This window comes from Staurois parvus, unplaced genomic scaffold (assembly GCF_062004578.1).
Source record: "Staurois parvus isolate SC_StPar_1 unplaced genomic scaffold, SC_StPar_1.0 ptg000157l, whole genome shotgun sequence".
NCBI lineage: Eukaryota > Metazoa > Chordata > Amphibia > Anura > Ranidae > Staurois > Staurois parvus.
In genome coordinates, this window is record NW_028317953.1 from 365315 (window position 1) to 392681 (window position 27367).

The 27367-nt window shown below is 42.1% G+C and overlaps 1 protein-coding gene across 1 annotated transcript in view; it reads left to right on the forward strand.

Annotated features, from left to right (window-relative positions):
* B4GALT6 (beta-1,4-galactosyltransferase 6) overlaps window positions 1-27367 on the forward strand; it is a 119304-nt gene that overhangs the window by 50752 nt on the left and 41185 nt on the right. The window contains exons 2-3 of the mRNA XM_089675694.1: window positions 9939-10055; window positions 26117-26230. Of these exons, the coding sequence (XP_089531820.1) occupies window positions 9939-10055; window positions 26117-26230 (231 nt within the window). The remainder of the gene's footprint in view (window positions 1-9938; window positions 10056-26116; window positions 26231-27367) is intronic.

Consider the following 27367-nt stretch of genomic DNA (forward strand, 5'->3'; position numbering starts at 1 on the left):
GATCCCGTGATCATCCACCACTGTCCATCCCTTTTTTGTTGTTAAGCTCACCAGTGCGTTCTTTCCTCAGAATGTACCAAACTGTTGATTTGGCCACTCCTAATGTTGCTGCTATCTCTCTGATGGATTTGTTTTGTTTTTGAAGCCTTACAATTGCCTATTTCACTTGCATGGACAGCTCCTTTGAACGCATGATGTAGGTTCACAGCAATGTAGGTTCACAGCAATAGATTCCAAATGCAAATCCCACACTTAGATTCAACTCCAGACCTTTTATCTGCTTAAATGATGAAGAAATACCATAGGCTAAACCCATACCTGGCCATTAAACGGCTTTTGATTCAATTGTCCAATTAATTTTGGTCCCTTGAAAAAGGGGGATGGCCACTCCTAAGAGCTTCCTCCAATTTGGATGTACATACCCTCAATTTAAACCTGAGAATGTGCACTTTCATCCCATATCTATTATATAACTATAGCTTAAATATGTTTTGGTAAATACCTGAAAAAAACTAAAATTGTGCCTGTGACCAAATATATATGGACCTAACTGTACAATTCAATGTTGTTCCGATCAGTTGTTCACAAATGTAGAACCCTAAAACCATGGTCTCCAAACTTTGACCTGCGGGCCAGATATGCCCCTTTGCACACCTTTCTCCCACCCTTGGGGCACCATGCCGATCACTGACATCAGTGATGGGGCACTATTCCTACTACTGATACCAATGATGGGGCACTATTCCTCCCACTGACACCAATGATGGGACAGCATTCCTCTCGCTGACGCCAATGATAGGGCACTATTCCTTCCTTGAATACTAACAATCGGGCACTATTTCTCCCACTGACACCAGCAATGGGGCACTCATTTTCCCACTAAAACCAATGATGGGGCATTGGTTACTCCCAGGATGCTGGGGTCTTTTCTACTCCCACTGGCCACAGTCTGGCCCACCTAAAGCCTGAAGGACAGTAAACTGGCCCTTTTGTTTATAACCTTTGGAGACCCCTGCTGTAAAACAGAGTTCCATAGAATGACAGCATATGCTCTTAGAACCAAATGCTATTGTCATCACTGACACATCACTGCAGCTATTCTCAACCAGGGTTCCTTCAGAGGTTCCTGAGGGGGTTCCTTAAGCTGCCATCTGATGGTGCCTGATAGATCCAGGTCAATTACCACTTGGCAGAGCAGTAACATGGCACCAGTGATCTTTAAAGCTGTCTGTAAAAGTGACATTCTAATCCTCACTGGGAGCAATCTGACCAATAATGTAAGGCACATTTTCCTATTGCCAATGATGGACTAATCCTTGCAGGGGTTCCCTGAGATGTGAAAATGATCTCAAGGTTTCCTCAGGGATAAAAAGGTTGTGGTTTGGTTGGCCATTGATGGAGCCTTTTTTGTTTCAAGTCATTTACTTATTCAACACAAAGCAATATTCTGGCATATATCAAGCAAATGAATTTTCCAAACACATGATAAATCATTCCAGCAGAGGATCATTAACGGAAGCCATTCTCAAGCATGGATGGCAATCAATGGAGTTGCTGTGACATCTGCTACCTAATTAGCACATATGATTAGAATGATGAATGATTCCAAGGAAAACCATAAGAGTCTCGCATTGTGATTGTTTGTAAATAAAGCAGTAGTAAGATTTTTACTATTGTGTGGATTATGTCGACTTTGTCAGATCTACTTGGTCAGTCCTACTTTGTTATAATAGCCAGTTCCTTTCTCTTTCTCCAAGCAACAGGTTTGCCTGGGTGGGTATCTTACTCTTGATGCATTTTTTTTTGTTTTTTGCTATGCTTTCATATTATTTGTTGTATTTTGTTTCATACCTGTATGCCTATATCTTACCTTACATTTTGTGCTGCTGCCGATGCAAAATGGTGGCCCTAAATACTTACAGACACCAGGTAGGCTTGTACCTTGTAATAGGAATATACTGTATGTCCTGTAATGAGAATAGAAGATATTCTAGAAATTAAAGCAAAAGCAGTTATTTTAAAGGGAAATTGTCAATGTAGCCTAATCTTTCAAAGGTGAGACCAGCATCCAGGAGTGAGGCTAATTTTGCTCAAGTCTTAGAAGGAGAGCCAGTCCTAGGATACAGCACACCTCAGCAGCATTACTCAGTGGTGTGTGTATGCTGGGACTAGCAAAGCTTCCAGAATGTGGGCAAAGGCAACCACCAGCGCTTTATGCATGCCACAGCTATAGCTATAGCTAAAGCTATCCTGTTGTCTTCTCTTTAAAGCTCCTTTCACATGTGCGGACTGATCTGGTCCGCCTGTCTGTTTTTAAGGCAAACTGATCGAACTATGCATTGCCGTCTATGGAGTGGCCGATGTTAGTTTACACCCACCTGCATTTGATTCGCTAACATCTGATGGGGAATCCTTTCCCCGTCTATGGATTGGATCACAGTCTAATGTAAACGGACAGGCGGTCCATTTACATCCAAAGGCTCATAAAGGAAAGCGGGCTGTGTCATCCGCCTGCTCAGCGGGAATCGCCGGACAGAACCCCCACAGAGCAGGTGGATCTGCTGGCGGAGTCTGCCTGTGTGAAAGGAGCCTTTTGTGGCAGCGACTCTTATTTAGACAGGCAAGGAACTGTGCTTGACCCTTTCCTGAATGATCCATAAAAAAGGCAAGATATATTACTATTATGCTTCATCAGCTCAGAACGTACTGCATTAGGCCCCTTTCAGACGATCGGTCTGGTCGAGTCCACCTGTCTGTTGTGTCCGTTTACACTCACTTACTTCCAATTCTATCTTCTCAAAAGAAATGAAAGGAGATCCATCCCCCCTTCCTTCAGGGCGGATAGGATCGGAGGGTAGTCGGGTGTAATCACCAGCCGGTTTGTTTACACCCAATTGCCTGTAGGGCTGTGTTTGTGTCTGTTCCGCATAAACAGAGTGGGCATAGATATGTCATCTGCCTGCTCTGCTGTGGGGGATCAGTAGACAGATCCCCTACTGAGCAAAGCGGAGTCCCCCCCATGTGAAAGGGGCCTTACCCATAACTGAAGGGAGCAGAACCTTTTATATGACTGTTCAGTTTAGCACCCCTCTGGCCAAGTATACAGAATGTGGTTTGGCTCGCTGTTTAGATATTTTTATGTAACTATGTATCTTATTTATTCCAGATATTTATATAGTGCCAACAATTTATGCAGTGATTTTTATATACAGTATATAATGCATTCATATCGGCCCCTGCCCTTACAATCTAGGTTCCCTAACTCACATTCATATTGGGGCCAGTTTGGACAGGAGTCAACTACTTTACCAGCATGGAGAGTGGGAGGAAACCGGAGTGATTAGCAAATATGGTTGCTCCATGTGCTTTTGTAATTGTAACATATATACAGCATCATGTTTTTTAATACATTGATATATACTGGTAAGATTTACATTCAGCTAATCTCTAGCTTGGGTATATCTAAAATATCAGACCCAAAGCTGGACAATTCTTCTTTTGAGCATGGGGAGCCTCTACTTTGTATAGTGTACTGACTCTGGTGCTTTGGATAGCATAAGATAAGGAATGTACGCCAGGTTTTTAGATGGGGAAATTCACTTCACTTACTTTTTTTTTTTCACTAAGACAGGAAGAAGCAGACAGCAATGAAAATGTTTATTAGTAATATGGGGAAGGCTTGGAACCCTTTGTCGGCTTTTTCTTTCTGGTTGTATCCCCACTGACAAGATCACCTGGTTCCTGTTTTGTTCACAGAACAGGGAGTCAAGGGAAATTTCCCCTTTGAGTGCTGAAACAGCAGTTAAATCCTGACAATACTTCTTGCCCTTCTCATTGTAAAACTAGAATAACTCTTAAGTGCTCTTTTAATCTGTTGCAAAAGTTTTCTACCAGTAGCCAAAGATTTACATGATGTCATCAACCACTTTACTTTGTTGCTGTTTGTTAGCCACTTGAGCTCCTGCACTTGAATATCTCTTATGGACTAGAGTAATATTTTTCACTTTTTTTCTCTATGGGCCTATTCGTTGAGCAAGAACTTTGTCATTACTTGTGACATTGAAGTAATATGTGTCATTTTTTTTCCAGGACAGACAAGACTTTTATTTGATAAAATTAAAATATAACTAAAGGCAAAACTTTTTTTTAGTTTTGGATATAGGGGAAATGGATTAGAACACCTATTAGGTTTTTATTTCTGTCTGTGCCTCCATTAGGGAGATTCACCCTCTCTATTTCTCCTATTTACCATTATCATTGAAAGTGAAAGTAAAAGAAAAGCCCATATTTTGGGTTGTCCCCAGATAAGTAATAGAAACCTTCCAATGAGGACACTGGTTCTGGTGACCTGGGGGTTCCCAAGAGATTCCCTTAATTTGCGGGGATTTCTTCTCACTTCCTGTTTTGGCTATTGGACAGGAACTGAAGGGAAATCTCCCCAATGGGATAAAAAGGGCAAAAATAAACTTTACAGGGGTTATAAGCCTCCCTTACTCTATCCAAAATCAAAAGAAAACATTTTGCCTATAGTTCTGCTTTAATAAAATAAGATGAATAAAAGAAAAATAAAGTTTTATTATTGATAAAAAATCAACAGGAAAATAATGGCCAAGGGGAAGAAATAATTAGTGCTAAGGGATAAATAGGTACTTTAAGAAAAAAAAAAAAATGTATTTATTTTATTTGTATGGTTGCTTAAACTGTTCTATTTTGCCATCAAACGAAAATTCTTTGATCTGCATGTAAAAGATCTAGTGTAAATAGACCGTGACAGTGTGTTTATAAAAATGTTATTAAATAATATACAGTACAGGTGAAGGGCAGTATACACAGCCAATCAGACAGAGATGTTACAGAGCAATGTCAGTACAAAACATAAGTCAGCACCATCGGTAAAATAGCCCCAAACCAAATATCCCAACATCTCAGACAGTGACAAGTTGAAATTTTAAACCTTTTCCCTCAAAAGCCCCAAACAGAGGTGTGATAGGGACAAAAAATGAGCACATATGACCCAATGGGAGACAGAAGGCATATCACAAGAACTTATATGAGAAGGGGCCACCATCATTGAGACTTCTTTTTATTCCAGGAGCATGCTCCTGCAACACAGATAGCGACCTGTCTCTCAGATGACTGCTGATCACGGCAATTTTGGACAGTTCCAGGGCTGTGGTAGTGAAGGAGGACCAAGGTGTACCAAGTATACCAAAAGAGATTTATAGAAGTTTTCTAAGGGCTCATGTACACTGCATCTGATAAACTCACGTTTAGGAGCTGTTCAGCGTTTTTTCCAGCAGCACATGAACTCACTCTGTTTTCCTATGTGTCCATGTACACATCTTCTTTTACAGTCGTTTACAGGCAGTTGAGTTTACAGTCGTTTTTTTCAACGCAACAAACTTGCGTTTTAGACGTTGATTTTATCAGTGCTTCAAACGCAAAACGCTTGTAAATGCGTCTAAACGCAGCAAACCACGTTTATAAGTGTTTGCGGTTGAAATTTTTTTTTTAACGCTTCCAGTTCCCAATGCTGTCCAGAGCTTTTTTTCATCATGAAAAATGCATGCAAAGAGTTTTGAAGGTGCACAGATGGACAAAACACTTAACACAGGATGTTCCTACCAAGCTTGTCACACGTTGTAATGACCAATTCACACCTCAGATCTCTCCCACCCTTGAAAACAAAAGATATGTTAATGATCATTCACACCTCAAATTCCTCATGAGGACCCCCTGCCAGGTGACCTTAATGACTCCATCAGACACCTTTCCCGCCCTTTGAAACAAAAGAAATGTTAGTGAGCAACTCACACGTAAGCTAATTTCAACACATACTGCTGTCTCTGCTTCTACTATAGTATAGTAATAGTTCATAATTTACCACTTTTCAGTGCATTCTGGGCATTTGGGAGGTTCTCCTGTGCTTATCTTTAAAAAACGCTTCTAAGCGCACATAACCGCGTTATGCAAACGCGGCTAAACAGACGTTTTTTAACCTACGTTTTCCAGCAGTCAGTTTCCATCATTCAGAAGTGTCCCGTGTACAAAAGGTATGTTAATGACCATTCACACCTTAAATTCTTCATGAAGACCCCCTGCCAGGTGGCCTTAATGACTCCAGCAGACGCCTTCCCACCCTTGGAAACAAAAGAAATGTTAATGAGCAACTCGCGGCTAATTATCTCAACATATACTGCTGTCTCTGCTTCTACTGTGTGTATTTCTCTGAAACAGTCTGAAATAGTTAATAATTTACCACTTTTCAGTGCATTCTGGACATTTGGGAGGTTCTCCTGTGCTTATCTTTACAAAACGCTTCTAAACGCAAACGCGCATAAACACGTTATGCAAACGCAGCTAAACGGATGTTTTTTATCCTTTGTTTTCCAGCAGTCAGTTTCCATTGTTCAGAAACGCCCCGTGTACATGGTGCCTAAGGCATACGTAATACACCCAAGGCCCACAACTGGATAAAGAAGAGCTTTTAAGTTGAATTGCTTTTAAAAGATATGCACATGAAAGAGAATATCTACTGTACATATCATTGCGTGTTCATGTGTTTAAACCTGGTTTCTATGTATGGTTAGTAATTATGTTTGTGCCTTGGGCAGCTGTATTTGCTCAGTGGATATGTAACCTCTCCTCCTGCTTAGCACAAGTGCACTGTGATGTTCTTGCTGATTCTCTGAACTCATTGCAAGCTGCAAGGCAGCATCTATGAAAATGACAGCAGCAGGCCATCTGCAGACTTCGCCATGAAACTCCCAGTGTTCCTGCTAGCTAGAGGCCATGTGATCTTTGCCTAGGCGTGTTTAGAACAGCTTATTTTATTTAATGGAAAGGAGTAGGCTTTTTGTTCCTCAAAAATGGGAATGTTTGACATGTGCCCCAATAATGCAGGTGAAGTGTTAAAGTGGACCTGTCATTAACATCTGCATTGCCAGTTAGCCCCAGTGGTGTTCAGGTTTTCGTGTCTTGCTTTGTGCGCTAGTAAGAGATTACTCCCCTTGGGAGACTGTATAATTAACTTAGTGATGCTTTTCTTGGGCATCTGCCAGGGTTTCTTGGTGCTGCTAACAATGGTCTCTGAGGTTTTTCCCAGTAGTAGTCAGGGGAGGTAAAACCGTACGCTGAGCAACAGATTGATTTATTAGAGAGAATCCGAGAAGTAAACAGAGCGATGTAACCTGGAGATGCCGTGTCTGTGTGGTGGACACAAAATGATGCCAATATGCTGTTACATATTTAAAGTAAACCTATCACAAGATGACAATTTAAATATTGGTTACCACCTTGTTCATTTGTAATGTGTTTATTACAACAAATATGAACAAAAATATGGTGTACCGTATGTATAATATTCATATAAAAAATTTAAAACTTCAGAAGGACTAATCTTCCATGCCCAAACAGCACTTTAAGGGTTTGTTCTTGCCAGATGAATCCTGACCCATGATAAGGCACAAAAACCTTCTTTGCTATGTGGCCAGCAGTAGTGTGCACTGAAAAAGAAGCACTGAATGCGCTGCATTGTGGGCAATAGTACAGGATGAAATGTCACTTCAATAAAGTTCCCCCAAATAAACCGTGCGATACACAGTAATTAGCGCAGTCACACTGTTTTTACCCAGTTCACGCAAAGTGACCGTGCTGCAGTAATACTTGCTGATATGAACAAGTACTAATGATTGTAAAGAATTATCAATATGCTGATCCTGACCCTTACACAAAAAAGAAAACCATTAAACCTTGACCATTTTGCCATTACAAACCTTAGAAACATATTTAAAATGGGAATATTCTCTGGCACAAGCGGTCCTTGACTTTGTGTATATGAAAATGTTCAACATCTATTAATCAAACAGTTAAAAATGCAATGTATATGTGCCATGTGATATTTTTTTTTCTTTTCGTGAACGTACCTATGGCATAGCTTTATTATTTCACAGGCAGCTGAAGTATAATATCAAGAAAATGTAGTGTTACTAAACACACAACAGTAAAATCAGTCTGTATATGCAGCAAAACATGCTTGTTATACTCACTGTGGAACCTAAAGGGTTAATTATTATTATTATTATACAGTATTTATAAAGCGCCAATAGTTCGCTCAGCACTGTACATTACAAATGGGGACAGAACATGTGACAGAACAATACCAATACAATGCAAAACATGAGGGGATCAAGGGCCCTGCTCTTTCGAGCTTACAATCTAGGAGGGAGGGGGTGGTGGCACAGGAGGAGATAGCTGTGGGGGATGGGGTGGTAGGAAGAGTGGAGGAGGTCGGCAAGTTAGCAGGGGGTGGGGTGGGCTTCCCTGAAGAGATGTGTTTTCAGGGTGCGCCTAAAGGAGAGGCGAGTAGGTGATAATCTGATGGGTTGGGGCAGGGAGTTCCAGAGGATGGGTGACCCCCTGGAGAAGTCCTGGAGGCGGGTATGGGAGGAGGAGACCAGGGAACTAGAGAGAAGGAGGTCTTGTGAGGAGCGGAGTGTGCGTGCTGGGTGGTACTTGGATATTAGGTCAGTGATGTAGTACGGGGCAGTATGGTGGACAGCTTTGTACGTCAGTGTTAGGATTTTGAATTTGATCCGTTGCGCAATCGGAAGCCAGTGGAGGGATTGGCAGAGGGGGGTGGCGGAGGTGGAGCGGTTGGAAAGGTGAATGAGTCTGGCAGCCGTATTCAGGATCGACTGAAGCGGGGATAGCAATCCTCTGCATTGTATAGAAAGGTTGTTTGATCCTATCTTCTCTGATCCTCCCCTCCTACTGTCCCAGTTCATCTGCTGATAGAACAGAGCTTTGGGGGCAAGCTGCACATGACCAGTTTAGTGTGTATTGCTAGAGAGTTTTTTTTTTGGGGGGGGGGTTCATGTGATCAGCACAGGGCAAGCCAGCACTGTTCAGACAGAGTTTAAGGTGTCGTGCAGTCTCATAGGACAGTCAGAGGAAAATGAAAACTCCTCCTAGAAGCTTCAACCAGTGCTCAGCTAGGCTGCTAAATACTGCTGATGAGCAATGCGATTATTTTAGTAAATATAAACTGCTAAATATATTTTCTGTGTACTGTGGGAGACCAGATATAGTGAATGCAGGGTCCTGGGTTTAGTAACTCTTAAAACATTGCTATTTGTTTTTTCCTTTGAATACACTCTGATTGTCTTTGGTACTATTTCTACAGCAACACCAGTATTTTAATATAGGGGGGTTATAACACAACTTAAAGAAGTCAAAGCATTGTACTATCCTTTTTGTAAAGCTGATAATGTATGCATCCCATCGATCATGGTAAACAAAACTTGATATAAAACTGCCATCATTTTGCCATTTAATTCATTAGAATAAAAATGAAATTGCTGCATCTTGATATATGTATCATTTCACCATATGGTACATGTTGGAAGGAGTATTCCAGTTTGAATGTAACTCGTCACCAAAGGCAGAGTAGTCCTGAAGTCACATTATAGTTTACCTTTTCCACCTACATTGGTGCCTTTTCCTGGTGTAGAGTCATCAGTTCCAAACATGAACTTGCATAAAGCCTTACATTTGTATTGGAATCAGTCTCCTGTACTCCACACAATGGTGTGCAACCTTGAAGAGGGAGTAGCAATATCATGAACCAATCAGGGCTTTATGACATTGAAAATGCTTCCAGGAGAGGAGAGCAATTAGGATTACCTAATCCATGTGTAGCAGCTCTCTCAATGTGCAATCAAAGGATGTGGCTGATCCTAGACCAGGCTGTAGGTCCGGGTTCAGGACCAGGCAATGTGGTTAGAGTGCCTGTGTAAATCCAGATAGCACACTTTTTACATATGTATTTCAAGTGTTTTGCTGTTCTGCCTTTTATAAAATGATATTTAGAAGTCTTTTTTTTTTTCTTGAAATATTGCCGTTAGTCTGATTTCCATTTTTATTTTTATTTTTTGCAGCAAACACCTACCTCTTCATGGTGCAAGCTCAAGGCATAATGCTACGAGACAACGTTCGAACAATTGGGCACATGCTAAGACAATATACCAATAAAAATGGTACACTAAATGGAACAGGTAATGTCATCCTCTGATTCATCTTGTTTTTATTGTGTGGAATGCTTTCAACACATCTAGTCCACTGAAAGTAATTTGAATTATATTTTTCTTAATTTGTGGGTTTTGGTTTAGGAATGTTTGAGGCCTCATGCACACTGGAAATTTTTAACACTGCTGTTAGTGCCTTCTGGTGTTTTTTTTTTCTTTTCTCCCTGCCTCTAAACACCCAAGCATGTTAGTCTTTGACTCCATGTACACACAGGTGTTTCGAGGCAGAAAACCCCCCACTGCCAGAGCCTCCAGGAGAAGAATTGTTTAGCAGAAGAAACCCTTGATGCTTTTAAATGTGCCAACACTAGATGGGTTTAATGCTTGAGTGTTAATTCATTTCAATGGCCAGAATAAAGTATTCCGGAAAATGAAATGAATTAATGCCAAGTGTTTGATGCTCCTAAATGCGTTACATGATTTACAAGCGTCATGCATTTTTTTCTGACAAAACACTGCTGCCAGGAGGAAAGGCATGTAGGAGAGATGGCCAAACTTCCAGTGTGCATAAGACCTTATTACTGCATGAAAACTACTATCTTGCTAGCAAGTGGCTTATCCACAAATATTACAGATGACATTGTTCAGATTACTGGTGTATCATAAGGAACAGTATACATTTAAAAGCTAATGCCACAACCCGTTCATGGAGTGGTATGAAGAAAGTGGAGTCTATAATGCCCACTCTAATACCTTTTTAATACAAAATATTGGGACTATCATGGGTGCCTTGTTTTGGAGCATGTGCTCCAGTGTGTGCATATTTGCTGTCTAAACACATAAAAAATACATGCTTGTTCCAGGTAGTTGATTCACTAGGCAGGGAAGCAAAGACAAGTATGGCGGCCCCAGTACTTGCACCATCAATAGCAACATGGCAATGACTGCTCCAATATTTTTATCTTAATAGTTTTTTAAACTTCCACCCTGTGTACCTTGCCATTTCTAGCTGTTCTGCCTATAGACGTCTATAGATCTCTCCATAGACTCTCAGGTAAAGGGTAGAGCAGACAGATAAGCCTTTGGGAGCTTTTATATTCACACCAAGCATAGTGAAAATGTGCATTATTGCATTTGATTTTAAAGCCTAAGTGCAGCCAAAAGAAGAAAAAAAAAAAGCTGACAATCATCAGAAGGACACAACTTACAGTCAATTGGATACGTCCCTTGTGCTGATGTCTCATGTGTTAGTTGAAATTCCTCCTTTGTCCATACCCCCCAACCTCCCTTCCTCTCTGCTGTTGTAATCTTTTAGTATGGCAGGGGTTAACAGAACTGATGAGCTGTCACAGACTTTCATCAAGTGAGTCCTACTATGTTTGCACTTTCAGAACAACTGCTCCATTGATAAAAGCCATAGTAAAGCTTCTATGAATGAAACAGGATATGTGAGTAGAGGGCAGGTGGATGATTGAAAGCTTCACCCCCTCCATTCATAGATCCGGTTTCATTCATAGAATCGTTGGTATGTCTTCTATGAATGGAGCAACTGGGTGGAAAGGACAGTCGTAGTCTGGATCGCCTGTGATAGCCCCTTAGTTGTTTTTACCCGTGCCGCACTGAAAGGTTACAGTGGCAGAGTGGGGGGAGCCATGAACAGAAGAGGATTTCAACTAACAGAAGAGGCATAAGAACAAGAGACACATACTACTTGACTGTAAGTTATGTTCCTTGTGCTGATGTTTTAGTTTTTTATTTTGGCTGCACTTAGGCTTTAATACATGTAGCTGTGGGATTCAGATTTATGCATGACGTTATCAAGAATTTTAAAAATGAATTTCTCCATGTTGCTTATAAGTAGCGAGAGGTAAATGAAGGCTTGTTTTAAAATAGTTATTTTGGTTGTTCAGAATTTGTAAATACTTCAGTATGTATAGTCTGGACATAGTTTCCTTTATTAAAGCCTTGCCACTGTGTGTTAACCACTTGCCGTCCACCTGCTGTTTTTAAACGGCAGGGCGGTGGCACTCCAGGGGCAGGTTGCCGTTCATAAATGGCACCTGCTATTTCTAGTTGTGCGCGCTCCCTGGGAGAGCGCAGCACCGCGATCCGGTGCCCGCTATGTCCTCCGGACACAGTGAAACACCGATCGTCAGACGGGACCTCTGTACGAGGTCCCGATCATGTGATCACTGATTGGCCAATCAGTGATCACATGCAAAGTAGTAAGCAAGATGTCACTTGTGACATCATTGCTTATTACGTGTGAAATCTGTGAATGATCACAGAGGTCACATGGTACAAGGCTAGTCACAACAGCCTTGTACGATGTGACAAGCTCTGACCAATCACAGCTCACACAGTATTTCTCAATGGCTGCAAGAATGCACACAGAGAGAAAGAGAAATGATTGCTTTTACATCCTATATGGGTGTAAAAGCAATCACTGTAAAAAAAAAAAAAAAAAAAAATCTTCATCACCCCCCACAAGTAGTACAGTGTCACCATGGTGACACTGTACTGCTAGGGTGACAGTATGGTTAAAAAAATAAATAAATAATATAAAAATGTAAAAAAAATGTTTAAAAATTATAATTTTTGGTTATAAACTAATTTGGCGTATTTTTTTTTTTTTACTAAAAAGATAACGGAATAAATTTTGGTCAAGATTTATGATGAAATATTATTTATTTGCAAAATTTTATAAGAAAAACACTTTTTGCAAAATTTTTGGACTTTTTCATTTACATAGCAAAAAAAATAAAAATCATAGCGGTTAATAAATACCACCAAAATAAAGTTTTATCTGTCTCAAAAAAAAATGGTAAAAAATTCATATGGGTACAGTGTTGCATGAACGCGCAATTGTCATTCAAAGTGCGACAGCGCTGAAAGTTGAAAATTGCCCTGGACAGGAAGGGGGTAAAAGTGTCCGGACTGGAAGGGGTTAAAGGAGAACTGACAACAATATGTAGGCAGCTATTGGTGGCCCCATTCTGAAAATTGTAGTTGCATGGTTTTCATGCTGATCCATTGCTTTTAGTACATTCAGAGATACCTACCTAAAACATTGAAACATAGAAACATTGGTTTAGAGCAGAGTTGTAGATACCTGTTCGATTAGCCTTCCTTAACCTTTTACCTCGGGAGATCATTTTGAGATCACAGAGAACGTCTGCTAAAAATGATATTTATTTGAATACAGGTCCTTATATAGTGCCATCAGTTTACGCAGCGCTTTACATATATATTGCACATTCACATCAGTCCCTGCCCTCAAGAAGGCTACTATATAAGGTCCCTAACTCACAGTCATACGGGCACTTATTAAGGACAATTTAGAAATAAGCCAATTAACCTACCAAATAGTGGTGCACCGAAATGAAAATTCTGGTACCGAAACGTATACTGAAAAGTCAGAACGCACGTGGCTGAAAACCGAAATGTCTGCGTGTGTGGGGGTGGGGAGGCTTAATTTTTTTTTCTTTTAACTTTAATGTGTATTTTTATCAATTAATTTAACTTATGATTTTATATCACATAGGGGACCAATAGTCCTACAACAGGTCCTCTTTGTAGGGGGGAGGGGGTAGAGAGCAGTGTGTGCAAGGAGAGGGAAGGAGAGGAGCAGTGTATACAGTGAGGGAGCAGTGTATACAGTGAGGGAGCAGTGTATACAGTGAGGGAGCAGTGTATACAGTGAGGGAGCAGTGTGTACACTCAGGCTCCCTCACTCTCGCTGCTCCTATATGTCACTTCCAATTTTTAAATATAATTACTGGCTTTTTTTTCCCTTCACTATAGTTCCAAGAATGAGCTGTCATTCTCCCCTCCGCTAAAGGAAACCAAGGGGTGGGGTCACTGGGTAATGTCACTGGGTGACCCCACCCCTTAGTGTCAGCTCATTCTCGAAGCTATACTGAAGGGGAAAGAAGCCGGTAATTACATTTAAAAACTGGCATTGTTTTCAAATGCAATTACCGGGTTAGTTTCCTTTAGCAGAGGGGAGAATGACAGCTCATTCTTGGAGATATAGCGAAGGGGAAAAAAAAACGATAATTGCATTTAAAAACCGTCAGTGACATTTAGCGGTATCTCACTATATACATTGCTCCTCTCCTGCCTTTCTCCGCCGCCCAGTTGTCTTAAGTTGGAGGCAGAAACACACACAGGCACAGGGAGAACATGCAAACTCCAGGCAGGTGGTACTATGGTTTGGAATTGAACCAACAACCCAAGTGCTGCCAGACAGAGGTGCTAACCACTTAGCCACTGTGCCGCCCCATATCTACATTTTTCAGTAAGAAAGCATAATCGGTAAGTTGTTGAAAGATAAAAAGAGAACAAAAAAGGCATACCTATAATGTCAAGCAGGCAAAGCTGACTGCCTTGTTAATAGTAGTCATTCAAATTATGGAATAATATTGGCCAGAAAATTCTCTGTGCCAGAAATGTGTCCGCTTTAGGTTTGCAGTCAGAGTGGCGATATCCCCGCTTACATTTGTGGTCATTGGAGAACTGCTCCATCACACTGGGACGGTTGACTTTGAAGAAATGTTATTGATAAAGACATTTCCTTGTGTTTTTTATCCTGATGAAGGGGTATTTTGGATCCCCAAGACACATGGGCTACTTTTTTATGGTTCTTTTGACTTTTACTGGAATAAAATTGTATATGGACCGCTGAAAAGTGATGTGGTGCTTCATTTCTTCTTCTTGCTGTTTTCCTGTACAAACTAGGGAACCTGTGGAGATCTGCTGAAATTTAGAAGCCATGTGCCTAGTAACCAGATCACGAACATCATTACATTACTATTGAATAGCTCCACCAACCTTTTGAGTTCAGCGATATCTCTCCTTTTTTTTTTGCTGCCTTGGTAGTCAATGTAGGTGGGAGATCATGCTGTCATTGCTCAAGGAATCCCCAGCAACCTCTAGGAACCCTGGTATTCCACAGAACCCTCATTGAGAGTCTGCTTTAGATCTGTAAGTTTACATTGCGTAGACCAGGTCAAATGAAAACAGAAGTATTTATAGAATTTACATGTAATATATGCAACAGCAGCAGCAGCCTACACATTTCCTCACTGTCTGCTTATATAAGGATGGTAGCTTCCATCACATTATGCCCATGGGAATACTTATTACAAAATCTATCTAGGCAGTTCATATTCAAGTTCAAGCTCCTTCTATTTATTCCATTCTGGAAAAGAAAACAGGAAGCTTTGAACAGCTAATAACAAATTACCCCTTATAAACCAGAAAAAGGATCGCTAATGGATTGGAGGAACCAATATTTTATTCTCTGCATGAGTACAAATACTTAATGGAAAAAACAGTGCTGTTGTCATGGTACAAGGTTCTCTAACTCGCAGTCAATGGTTTACTTCTGACATAAATAGATCCTGCAGCTCACAGCAGAGATTGTGTTTAAAGCAGTCAACTAGACAAGAAGTATATTTTCTCCCAGCGGGTTCTGCTGACTTGGAAAACCAGTGCTAATGCTTCATGTACACATTTTCAGTGCGACATGGAAAAGTAGACAGAAGAAACTGTATCAAACGAACATATTCACATGGACAAGTTTATTGCTGAGAAATATATTCATCCTTTAGTCAGAGCACAGAAAACCTTTCAAAAGACAAATGCTGTTTTCTGTGCTTTGTCTCAGAATGCACCTTTTACATGTTAATGCAACTTGTGTAAAGCAGAACTAAAGGTTCAGAACAACGAACGCAGACTATTTATCGCAGCAGAGACGCGCTATGTCTCTTCTACAATAACTTACCTGCCTGGTCGCAGTCGTCTTTAACCCCTTGCCGTCCTGAGGATTCACCTCCCTTCCTGACCAGGCCATTTTTTGCGTTACGGCGCTGCGACACTTTAACTGACAATTGCGCGGTCATGCAACGCTGCACCCAAATTAATATTAAGTCCTTTTTTTTCCACATTACACTTTCTTTTGGTGGTATTTGATCGCCTGTGCATTTTTTTTTTTGCGCTGTAGGCAAAAAAAATCCCGACAATTTTGAGAAATAAACTATAATTTGGACTTTTTGCTATTAAACATGTCCAGTAAAATTTTTTAAAAAAAAATCAAATTTTATCATACATTTAGGTCAAAATGTATTCTGCTACATGTCTTCCCAATACGTGCAAATTAATTGGTTTACGTGAAAGTTATAGCGTTTACAAATGGCAGTATAGATATTAGGATTTTTTTTTTTCTACTAGTAATGGCGGTGATCAGCGACTCTTAGCGGGACTGTGGCGGACATTCTGACACTGGGGGGAACTAACTTGGTGTCATTGACACCAATACAGTGATCAGTGCTAATAAAAAGCACGGACATTGTACTAATGGCACTGGGCAGGATGGGGTTAATGTGAGGGGCGAGTAAAGGGTTAACTATGTGCTGGGAGTGTTTTACTGGGGGGGGGGGGGGGGTGCATTACTATAAGCACACTGATCGGGATGGCTGTTCTGTGCACAACCATCCAAAGCAGTGTGCTCGAGCTGACAGGGAGGAAGATTGTAAATGAAATGGTCGGGACCCGGTGATTGACATCCGTGGCCGCGAATGGCGGCACAGGTAGGGCACGTGCACCTCCTACCCGGAAATACAAAATCACGTATGTATACGTGATTTACACACAGGTGCCACTCTGTAGCAGTGTATCTGCTATGGGGCGGTCCTTAAGTGGTTAAAATGTACAATAAGTCTTGGCATGGTGCCTGTGTGCTAGAATGAATGACATCCCACACCAGCCAATCAAAACAGCCAAAGACTTGCACACCTGAAAGAAGCTGGGGAGACTATGTTGGTGCCAGTGAGGAACCTTCAGACCAATCTGAGGATTTAGTTCAGCTTTCAGGCTTTGCTCACACGTATGTGTCATGGGTACACACACAAAGTTGCACACTGTTCTGCAATGCACAAAAACACATCACCCCTTTGCAGATATGCGGCAGTGCCATTAATTCTTAAAGGCACCCCCATGCATCTTGCATATGTGCGCACCAAAACACATGGTAGTGCAGTAGCAGTACTCGATTTTTCTTGTGCATAGGGCAGCCCATTGAAATTAATCCGCTACCCTAAATGTGACACGCCAAAAGGCACATGCACGCGTTCGCACCTCTTGGTATGAATGGAACTGAGTGTAGAAGACGTCATCTCTATATGGCTTCACAATGCTGGTGTAGAGAACTCCAGGCAGATATAAAAGTAACTCATTTTGCAACTCTGTGATCATTAGAACGTCCTTTTTTTTTTTTAAATGTAAGCAGTGTAAGTACCGTTTATTTTACTTGGTATTGTACTACAGAGCTCAGAAAGAGAAGCAGCACAAGAAGTCAATTATGTGTACTGCAAGTTGCATGTTGATAGGAGGGGAGAGCAAAGTGACAGAGAAATGAGCTTGTCATTGTGTTGCTTCTCTTTTCACAGTTTAGTCATGGAATGTGGAGGAGACCTGAAGGTGAACCTGCAGCAAAAATCAGGCCCTTTCTCATGCCAGCCAGGGCTGTGCTTTGTGTCAGAGCTATGTATATCTCAGGAATGATTGGCCAAAATTGTGTATGTACTTAGTTGTTTGGCTTCAGCCCTGGTTCACATATATGCGGCTGAGCGAGCCGCGTTTTGCGTGGGCACGAGAGCCCATTAATTTGGGCATTTGACACGCAGAGAAGAAGTCCCTGCACTTCTTCTAAAAACGCAGCCCGCACGGGAACCTCGGTTCCCAGTGTGGTTGCATTTTCCAGTGCAGGCGGCGTGCCATTAGAAGTAATGGCACCCGCCCGCGGGTCTGCATTTCTCGGTGCGGGTGGTGCGGCTGCACTGATTTTCGGCACCACCCGTGCAGAAGTGAACCTACCCTTAACCTGTAGATATGATGAATTCAGGCCTGGGCAAATTGCGTCATCAGGGCCACATCCTTCCCTTTGGCTGGCCCTTGGTGCCTCTACTGGCAGCATGCAGTGACAGGCTCAGAGAGGAACGCTGACAGATGTCCATTACAGAGCTGCAAGGAGAGAGCCTGAGGAACTGATCGATCTAGCGGGATGGCTCGGTCATTGCCTAGGAGACATCCTGATGCTCTCCCTCCACTATACTGCCCGACCAAGTCCTTCCTGTGTTAGCGCATGCATGCAGCAATCCCCAGGAGTCTTACACCTGCTCTTCGCTCCAGGTCAGGATCTACAGAAATTCCCGTTGTACCCATCTCGTCATCTCTACTTCCAGTCACAGGGCTTTTCAGGGGGTATTTGAAAGGCGGTAATGAGGGGTTTTGTTGCCTACTCAACACCTGATTTAACCCTATAATGCCACACTACCACTCCACAATCCTTGCGGCGTGGCTCTGTTGACAAGTGGTAGCGCTGTACCCCGAGTTCACATATCGGCTAACATGTGAACAGCCTTGTCTGGCTGTTTTACAATTTGGTTGGGCGGCAGGGTAGGGGGCGATTTAAAAAAAAATAAAAATTATGCCTATTATTCCAAGATGTTTGTTTTGTGTATGTTTACATACTTGTGGACCTTCCCAGGTCCAAAATGATTATTCGGAGGTGTTAGGTTCAGCCCTGCACAATAGTCCCATTTTCTCATGTGGCCCCTCAAGAAAATGAATTGCCTGCCCCTGGGTTAAATGGTCAGCACATGTAGATTTACAATAAAAACCGCCACCAAAGTAAATAAAAACCTGAAATATTTAATGTTGGGAAAAATATGTTCAATTCATGAGCAACTTAAAGGCCTTGTGCTGACAATTATGGTTACCAGGGTTTGGTCTCAGATTTCAAGTAGATAACCTACGTTACCATCTCTTTCTGAAAGAGCGTATAACCTGTTTCACAAATTGCCCAATAAAAGCAAACTGTCATTGCAAAATCAGTTTTACAATTGAAAGTAGCTATTAAAGCTGACCTATAAGTAATAAACAAGTATGCATGAATAACTGCCTGACCACAAGTGCAATATAGAAAAAAAGTATGTTATTAAAGGCACTTTTAACTGAGCTGTGATACAATGTCACCAGTTTGCTTGGGCTGATCTGTCAGAGTCTGTGACAAATGTTTACTCTGGCAGGTCCTATGATAGAAGAGGATTGTTGCACTGGTTGGTCACAGAGTGGGTGATTGCAATGGACTCAGACATTCTTACACTCAGCCAAGAATATAAAGGGAGCCGTACAGACTCTGAAACTTACAGGAGTAATGATTTTAAAGGATAAGTTCACCTTTTAACAAAAAATAATAAACGCACATTTTATTTTTTTGCAGGTAAAAAAATGTTAATTTTTTATTTTTGTTTCTTGAGCCTCTAAAGCAGGGGTGTCAAACTGGCGGCCCTCCAGCTGTTGCAGAACTACAAATCCCATCATGCCTCTTCCTGTGGGAGTCATGCTTGTAATTGTTAGCCTTGCAATGCCTCATGGGACTTGTAGTTCCATAACAGCTGGAGGGCCGGTAGTTTTACACCCCTGCTCTAAAGCATAGCATCAGCAGATCACTGGTGCCATGCAGGTCTCCTGCAGACCTTTCAGTGTATCTGTGTGCCCATACATCTTGTATGGGCAGGAAGATGCTTACTGAGAGGAAGACTCAATGAACTACCTCGGCGCTCCACAGCGCCATGAGCTGACAACCGCAAAGGCTGTTGGAACTTGTAGTGTTCTCATTCACAGAATACTGTAAATGAGTGACTCAGCCGGGCGGGTGGAGCACCACATGGCCATGTTTTTTAAAAATTGTGACAACTAGTGGGGGGGGGGGGGGAGCAGTCTTGCTATTTGGAAACCACACTGTTCTTTCTCTCTTTTCCCTAGGGATGCCAGGATAGATCAGGGTGGTTCTGTTTGGTCAATGTGGTCATATTCCTAGATTGTAAGCTCCAAGGAGCAGGTCCCTCCTTTCCCTCTTGTATTGAACGGTATTGTTGCTGTATTGTCTCCCTTTTATATTGTAAAGCGCTGAGCACACTGTTGGCGCTATATAAATCCTGTATAATAATAATAATATGCGGCTTGAATTAATGAAAACCACACTGATTCGTCCTGGTGTACCCAAGATTAAAATAGGAAGAACAGTGCTCCTTTCAAACCACAGGACCGTTGCTCTGGGCTGCGTGAAACTTGATCACCCGTAGTAAGTGCAGTGGGGATGGGGGGTGGAAGTTGGATGCGGTGCATGTAGGGAGTAGGTTCACGGTTTAATTTTTTTTTTTTTTTTGAAAAGGTGAACTAGCCTTTTAAATTGTATTCCCTTGTTGCCCTGCGGCCATCCATAGAAAGATTGTGTATCTGTACTGTTTTCCTGTTGTGCACAGGAGCAGCTGAGATACTTCTCTTTATGTTTTGCCATTGTGGGAACCACCTGAGACCAACTTGTCACCTTGCTGCATGACAGGAACAGCTGAGATTAATGGCTGGCTGTGACCTTTTATGGTTGCACTTTTCTCAAGGATTTGACAATAGTATTGGTCACCATGACTAATAATTTTTTTTTATTTAATACAAGTACCATGCATGCATACTTGGAAACTGGTAATACATTTGAATCATAATGATGTGACCTGGCAAGTTAAGGACAGGCCTGAAATGGTTATGATTAAAACAGACAAGTTATAATCTCCGTCAACATGAGTTTTACCAGCAAACTGTCCCTGCAGTTCAGAAATTCTACCCTCCAGCTGTATTAATGCCTGAAGATGAGAGAGCCTGATCAGCTACAACGCATATTTGCACTGACAGATCTGACAGCTATGATTACAAGAGGCCATTCATGACTGCTTCTGCTTCTTACAGGGAACATTTAACGTAATGGCACATAAGTACATCTAAATGCTCCTATATGACAGTTTTAACCGTACCAGATCTATTTACTATGTGCAGAGCAATCTTTTACCTTTTCTGGCTAAGCCAAATCCACCTTCATTTTTGTCTCCCTCACTCCCCCTCCCAGACACTGCAGCTCAGTGGGAGGTTTCAGCAACCATGACAGAGCTGTCAATCCAGGAAGCAGCGGGCAGGATTGTGTGTGGCTGGGTGCACCTTGACAAGCTATAGACTTGTGAATCAGCAGTGACAGTGCAATAGCCAAACTTTCTGCAACTTTTTTTTTTTTATCTTATTGTGGTACAAGCAGGTACAGCCTATATGAGAGTGACAACTCTGCTCGGAATTCAGAAGCAGTGCAGCATCAGTGCCACACTATCACAGGAAACTGCATTAGGTAACACTGAGCAGGATCAACAGGTATTTGTAAGACTTTTCAGGGGGATTAAAATTGTTAGTGCACTTTTTTTTTTTTTTTTTTAAATGGGAGGCCATAGTTCTACTTTAATGAAATGAGGATAGAAGTGTCCATGTATCCACTGCAACCTGTCAGATGCCAAGCAAATACATCCTCTGGTTCGTGCCTATAATTAGTCACAGACTTGCTTATTCTGATATTTGCAGCCATATCTGCCTAAAGTGTAAGTTCACCTTCAGAAAGATTCTCCAACCCCCATGCACAGTGCATGTTCTCCTCTAACTGAGCTCTGCTAAAGGAGGCGGAGAACGCACGCGTGTACTCCACCATTTACAACAGAAGGCGTGCTGGTATGTACTGTTCAGGAGTTATAGAACTGCATGGGGGATTTTTGGAATAGATTGGCACCATGTTGCAGAGATAGGACTGGGGAGTTGGCTTTCCTTTACCTTTATGTTCCTTTCCATGGCGCAGCTAAAACTAAATTTACCAAGTGCTGGGGCAGATATGTAAATGGATGGAGGTCTTTAAAACCTTTCCCTTCTGTGGTATGAAGCAGCACTAGTATGATGCCGTGTATGCTGAAAAGGGCCATGTCTTGACAGACCACAGCCTGCTGTCCATTAGAAGCCATCTGTTTGTCTTACACTTCATACCATCTCGAAGGTGAACTTACACTTTAAACTAAGGTTTTGTACAAATGTAAGCGTTTAGGTATAAAACTCATGGTGCCTTTTGTGCTCAGGGAGCCTCTGGTGGTGCATATGGCCTTCATACATGTGAATGGCTGTTCTTGGCCATACTCGTGCAAATTCTGATGCTCCTGTGCATAGTCGATTACCCGCACATGTATGTATGACGTATTTTCCTATAAGTGCCGTGTGCTTATATGCGGGTAAACACCAATCCACAGAAGCATCAGCATTTACACCCACACAATCATTCACTTGTATGGCTGGTTGTATGTCAGGCTCCAGGAATTTTATGCTTGATCACTTTTGTGTTTCGAAACATCCATGTGCATAAGGCCTTACTGTTTTTTTACATTTTGTCTACTCACCAGTCAGTGCTAAGGTTACTTTATGTAGGGTGTACTGATGTTTGGTGCTGCTCAGTGTCACTTCCAGCCTCCATGTTCTTGGCCAGACAGTTTTCAGAACGGTTCCTGTTATAGTGACCATGCATGTTTTTGTTGTATGGGGCACTTTACCTGCAGCAGTACTGTTGGATAGTTGATGGCGTAAACTCAGCACAAGTCATACTGCTGGCTTTAAGCCATAGGTGCTTAAAGCAGAGTTCCACTCAACCTATCAAAAAATAAGTCAGCAGCTACAAAAACTGTAGCTACTGACTTTTAAAAAGCCATTTACCTGTCCCTCGGTCCCGCTGTGTATCCCCCCAGCTTGTTTCACCGGCCGTCCTGTGTTCCAGGAGGCCAGCATCTTCAGTGTGGGCACCTGGCTGTTATAGCTTGCAGCTTCACAGTCGGGTACCCACTGCGCATGCTAGAGTAGTTCTGCGCTTTGTGAATGGTGCTGTAGTCTTCTGGGACCTGTCACGTGTCCCAAAAGGCTACAGGAAGGGAGGGACACCTGCTGCTTCCAATCGCCTAGGGCCTAGGCGATCGGACCGGAAGTGGGAGCGGGTACCTGTCAAATTTGGGTACCCGCTGCCCCCCCACTCCCGAAAGGTGCCAATCCTTAATGGGGAGCAGTCCTTCCCCTTTTGGGTGGAGCTCCGCTTTAACCTGTGGCCCTCCAGCTGTTGTGGAACCGTCAGCATTGCAAGGCTGATGGTTACAAACATGACTCTGAAAGGCAAAGGCTCCCCCCTACTCCCGAAAGGTGCCAATCCTTAATGGGGAGCGGGGGAGCAGTTCTTAATGGGAAGCAGGGGAGCAGTCCTTAAAGTGAAATTTCCCCTTTTGGGTGGAGCTCCGCTTTACCTGTGGCCCTCCAGCTGTTGTGGAACTACAAGTTCCATGAGGCATTGCAAGGCTGATGGTTACAAACATGACTCTGAAAGGCAAAGGCATTATAGAAATTGTAGTGCCACAACAGCTGGAGTGCTACAGGTTGAGCACCCAATCAAAGCCCTCTTAGCAGTTAGGCACGTATAGGCGTGATAGACCTTGTTTATGTGGCACCCTTTTGAAAACATATGGTCTCCCCTACCTTGGCTATCTTATCACTACCAACCACACCTTAGCATGGCATCATGTAACCTATGTAACTGCATCATGGATATGAAACGGGATCATTATAAAGGATATTCCATTGTGCTAGCACTTGATGCCATCTTACTTGTATGATATTATACTATGAGGTCCGTTGTCTCTGTATTATAAGTGGTGTGTGAATAGATTGGCACCATGTTGCAGAGATAGGACTGGGGAGTTGGCTTTCCTTTACCTTTTTGTTCCTTTCCATGGCGCAGCTAAAACTAAATTTACCAAGTGCTGGGGCAGATATGTAAATGGCTGGAGGTCTTTAAAACCTTTCCCTTCTGTGGTATGAAGCAGCACTAGTATGATGCCATGTATGCTGAAAAGGGCCATGTCTTGACGGACCACAGCCTGCTGTCCATTAGAAGCCATCTGTTTGTCTTACACTTCATACCATCTGAATAAACACCAAAAGCTTCCTTTGTGATGCTGTGAAGTAAGTCTAGGAGAAGGCTTCCAATTTGTGGATCGTAACCCCTCTACCAACTTTAGGCTATAGCTTTTTTGTGGTTTTCATACATTTGATGATGGCTTATTTTTTATTTCTTTGTGGATCATAATTCATGACCTACAGTACACTTGCAAAGTATTCAGTACTTAAGGTCATAAGACGTAAGTGAAAAGGCTCCCTGATTATGTGCATTGCTTGCAACATGCAGCATTGTCGTCTTCTGCCGTATAGTGTTTTATGGTGATTTTATGGCATTTCCAGCTTATCTATGTGCGGCTGTGCTAAGATACCACTTTGATTGTCACAGTCACCAGTTGCTGCTAGAAGTTCAGTAGGCCATTTGCCTTTTGTTCCCATTTTGGCAGCAAATGTAACAACTGAAAGCTCAAACGAGCTGGGTAGCCTGATAGTGTAATTGTTTTACAAAATGTGAGGCTGTGCTGAGCCTAGATACTGGAATAAACAGACATGACATAGGAAGCTTCACGTTACATGTCACTCAGATTAATGCATCTAAAAATTATTAAATTAGTGTCATTTGTTATGCTGTAATCTTGGTAATGATATTTATGCCATAATGAATTTTCTTTTTTCCCATGGTGAAGGTGCAACGTAGACCTCATTCACACTTGCAGTGTCAAACTTATGCCTATATGTGTTTAGAGCACATTTCTAAATGCAGATAAAGATTTCTCAATGGTATCATTCACAATGGATGTTTAAAGTGCTTGTAAACCCTTTCATATACCCAGTGAAGTGACTGGCCTCAGGTGACACACAGAGACGAAACAAATCCTCCTACATAAACTATACCTGTTTATCGGCAGTCTTCTCTACATTTGTTCAGGCACCAGCATTTATACAGCTTTCTTAGTGTTCAGAAAAAAAGAGGGCGGAGAGCTGCAGTTACACTCTGCAGAGCTCAATGAGGAGAGCTCTGAGAGCTGATTGGAGGGAAGACCCCCCCCCCATCACACAGCTCACAGGAACAAAGCTGAGGCTGTCCATCAACTATAGGTCCTTCTCCTGTCACCTTTTTTCTCTTGGTGTCAGGAAAACTTGTCAAAAGTGATTCATGCTAGCAGCAGACAGAAATGATACTTAGTGCTCTTAAGTGAGACAAGCACACACTATAGAGGGAAATGCTTTATTCATATTTCATTATTTTTATTATACAGGATTTATATAGCGCCAACAGTTTGCTCAGCGCTTTACAATATAACGGGAGACAATACAGTTCAATACAAGAGGCTTAGGAGGGCCCTGCTCCTTGGAGCTTACAATCTAAGAGCATGTCTGAGGTTTACAACCGCTTTAAAGCGGTAGTAAACCGCAGCTAAAAACAAAATCCCCTGCAAGGTAATGTCGCAATGTGCTAGTATGCATTACATAGTACCTTAAAAAGAAGCCCTCCAGCGGCACGCTGACACCACTGCAGAGGCTTCCATCTTCACCCGGACTTCCTTCCAGTTTCGCAATGCCATTCCTTCAGAGCTCATGCATCGGTTCTCAAAAAGAGCGCATTTCTCCTAAACAGGGCATGTTTAGGAGATATTCATTTTACCTACAGGTAAGATTTTATTATAAGCTTACCTGTAGGTAAAAGTATAAAAGAAAAAAGTTTACCAGCACTTTAACCAGATTCAGAGATCTTAGAATTCTGTGCATTCAGAATCTGACTGAAAAATTTAAACGCGGCTCTACTAAAGCAGGACCTTCTAACTGCAGGAAAAAGTCATCTGAGAAGAATAAAAGTTGTTCATATTTCTCAGAGAACTTCTAATGCGTTAGGAAAGCTAAACATAGGAGTGCAAGTGTGAATGAAGCTTTGATGATGTGTGCGACGGTTGTAAAAGCATTGTGCCAAATTCAGGTACAAGACAAATACATGAGTTTGGTGCACACTGCGCCACTTTTAGAGGACACTTTTGCAAAATCTGCACCATCCTTTATGAATTCCAGGGATTTTCTTTGTACCGGGAAAGGTGCACATGACTCTTTGGTGTACAGCACACAGAAAATATCTGAACTCCCGCAGTGCCACAAGTATAACCTCATATGTCATGTAGTATACAAGAGATTTTGGAACATTTTACCTTCAGATGTAAAATGACTAAAAACTGCCCAAATATTAATGAATTCCTCTTCTGCTTTTGTAGACTACCCAGATGGTACCAATTCCACCGATTTCACCGCACAGTCCACAATGTATTTGCCTGAAAACTTTACATTCTCTCCAAACCTTCCGTGTCCGGAAAAGTTGCCGTTTATGCGTAAGTATTCAGTTATTGGCATATAGTTCCTTTCCTTGTTTCTATTTTTTCCCACAACAGTGAATTTGTATCAACGTCAAACTGCAAAATGTGTTTCGACATGTTTTAGGGACCCATTCATCTGGCGTTTACTGGAGAAGGACTTGTTTACAAAGTAGTGCTGTACGCAGCATTCATGGCCAGCTAAACAAATAAGTGCAGATATATTCTAGACAATCTGTGACATTTTGCAAATCTAACAGAAGCTAAAAAGACTATTTTCCTGCTTTGTATACTTTTCTGAAGTGTGTGTAATTATTCATGGGGGTTCTCTCATACAGGCAGCTGAGGGGGGGTGGAAAGCGGTAAAAACATGTGGCTGAGCTACGGTTTTACAGTCCCGACCTGTCTTATCATGCCTCCCCCCCCCCCCCCTTCCTGGGCTGCTCATCCAGATAACATTTCAGATTAACAGGGGTGTACACATGCCACAGCTGCAATACTTTGCATCACAGCTGCTGCATTTTTAACATGGGCTGCCAAATTTGACAGGCGGCCCCAAATGGCACCCATTGAGATCAATTAGACCACAAAGTAACCATGAACCAAATGCTTGGCTTGCAGTTGTGGCATGGTCACACAATGTAATATTGCAATGCGGCAAAACAAAGTTAAAAAACAGGCATTTGGAGGTGACAGTAGCATCTCCCGAATGCCTGTTAGCCACTGCTATACCACTCTCTGAAAAGTGATCCAGCACAGAAGCGTTACCAAGAGTGTGAAAGAGCACTAAAGCAGAACTCCAAGGAAAATAGCAAAAAAAATTGTCAATGTAAAAAATAAAAAAAAACACACGAGGTGTCACTTTAAGTACTGATTCCCAGGGGTAGCAGCCCTTGCTGCTCAGCTGTCACCAGCTGCCATTCGTTCAGGAGGTGATACTGCCACCTCATAAATGCCCCCCACCCCCTTCCAAATGGGATTTTATATGTATATATTGCGCAATAGCATGACCCCACTTGAATCGGTCGTGCTTGGCAGTGGCACTGCCCTCCAAATGTGATGGGAAGGGAGAGAACTGTAAGTAAACAAAACAGTTCTCTCCCGTCAGCTCCTGCACACTGCTCTGCGTGGCTTTGGTGAAGCACACACACACAG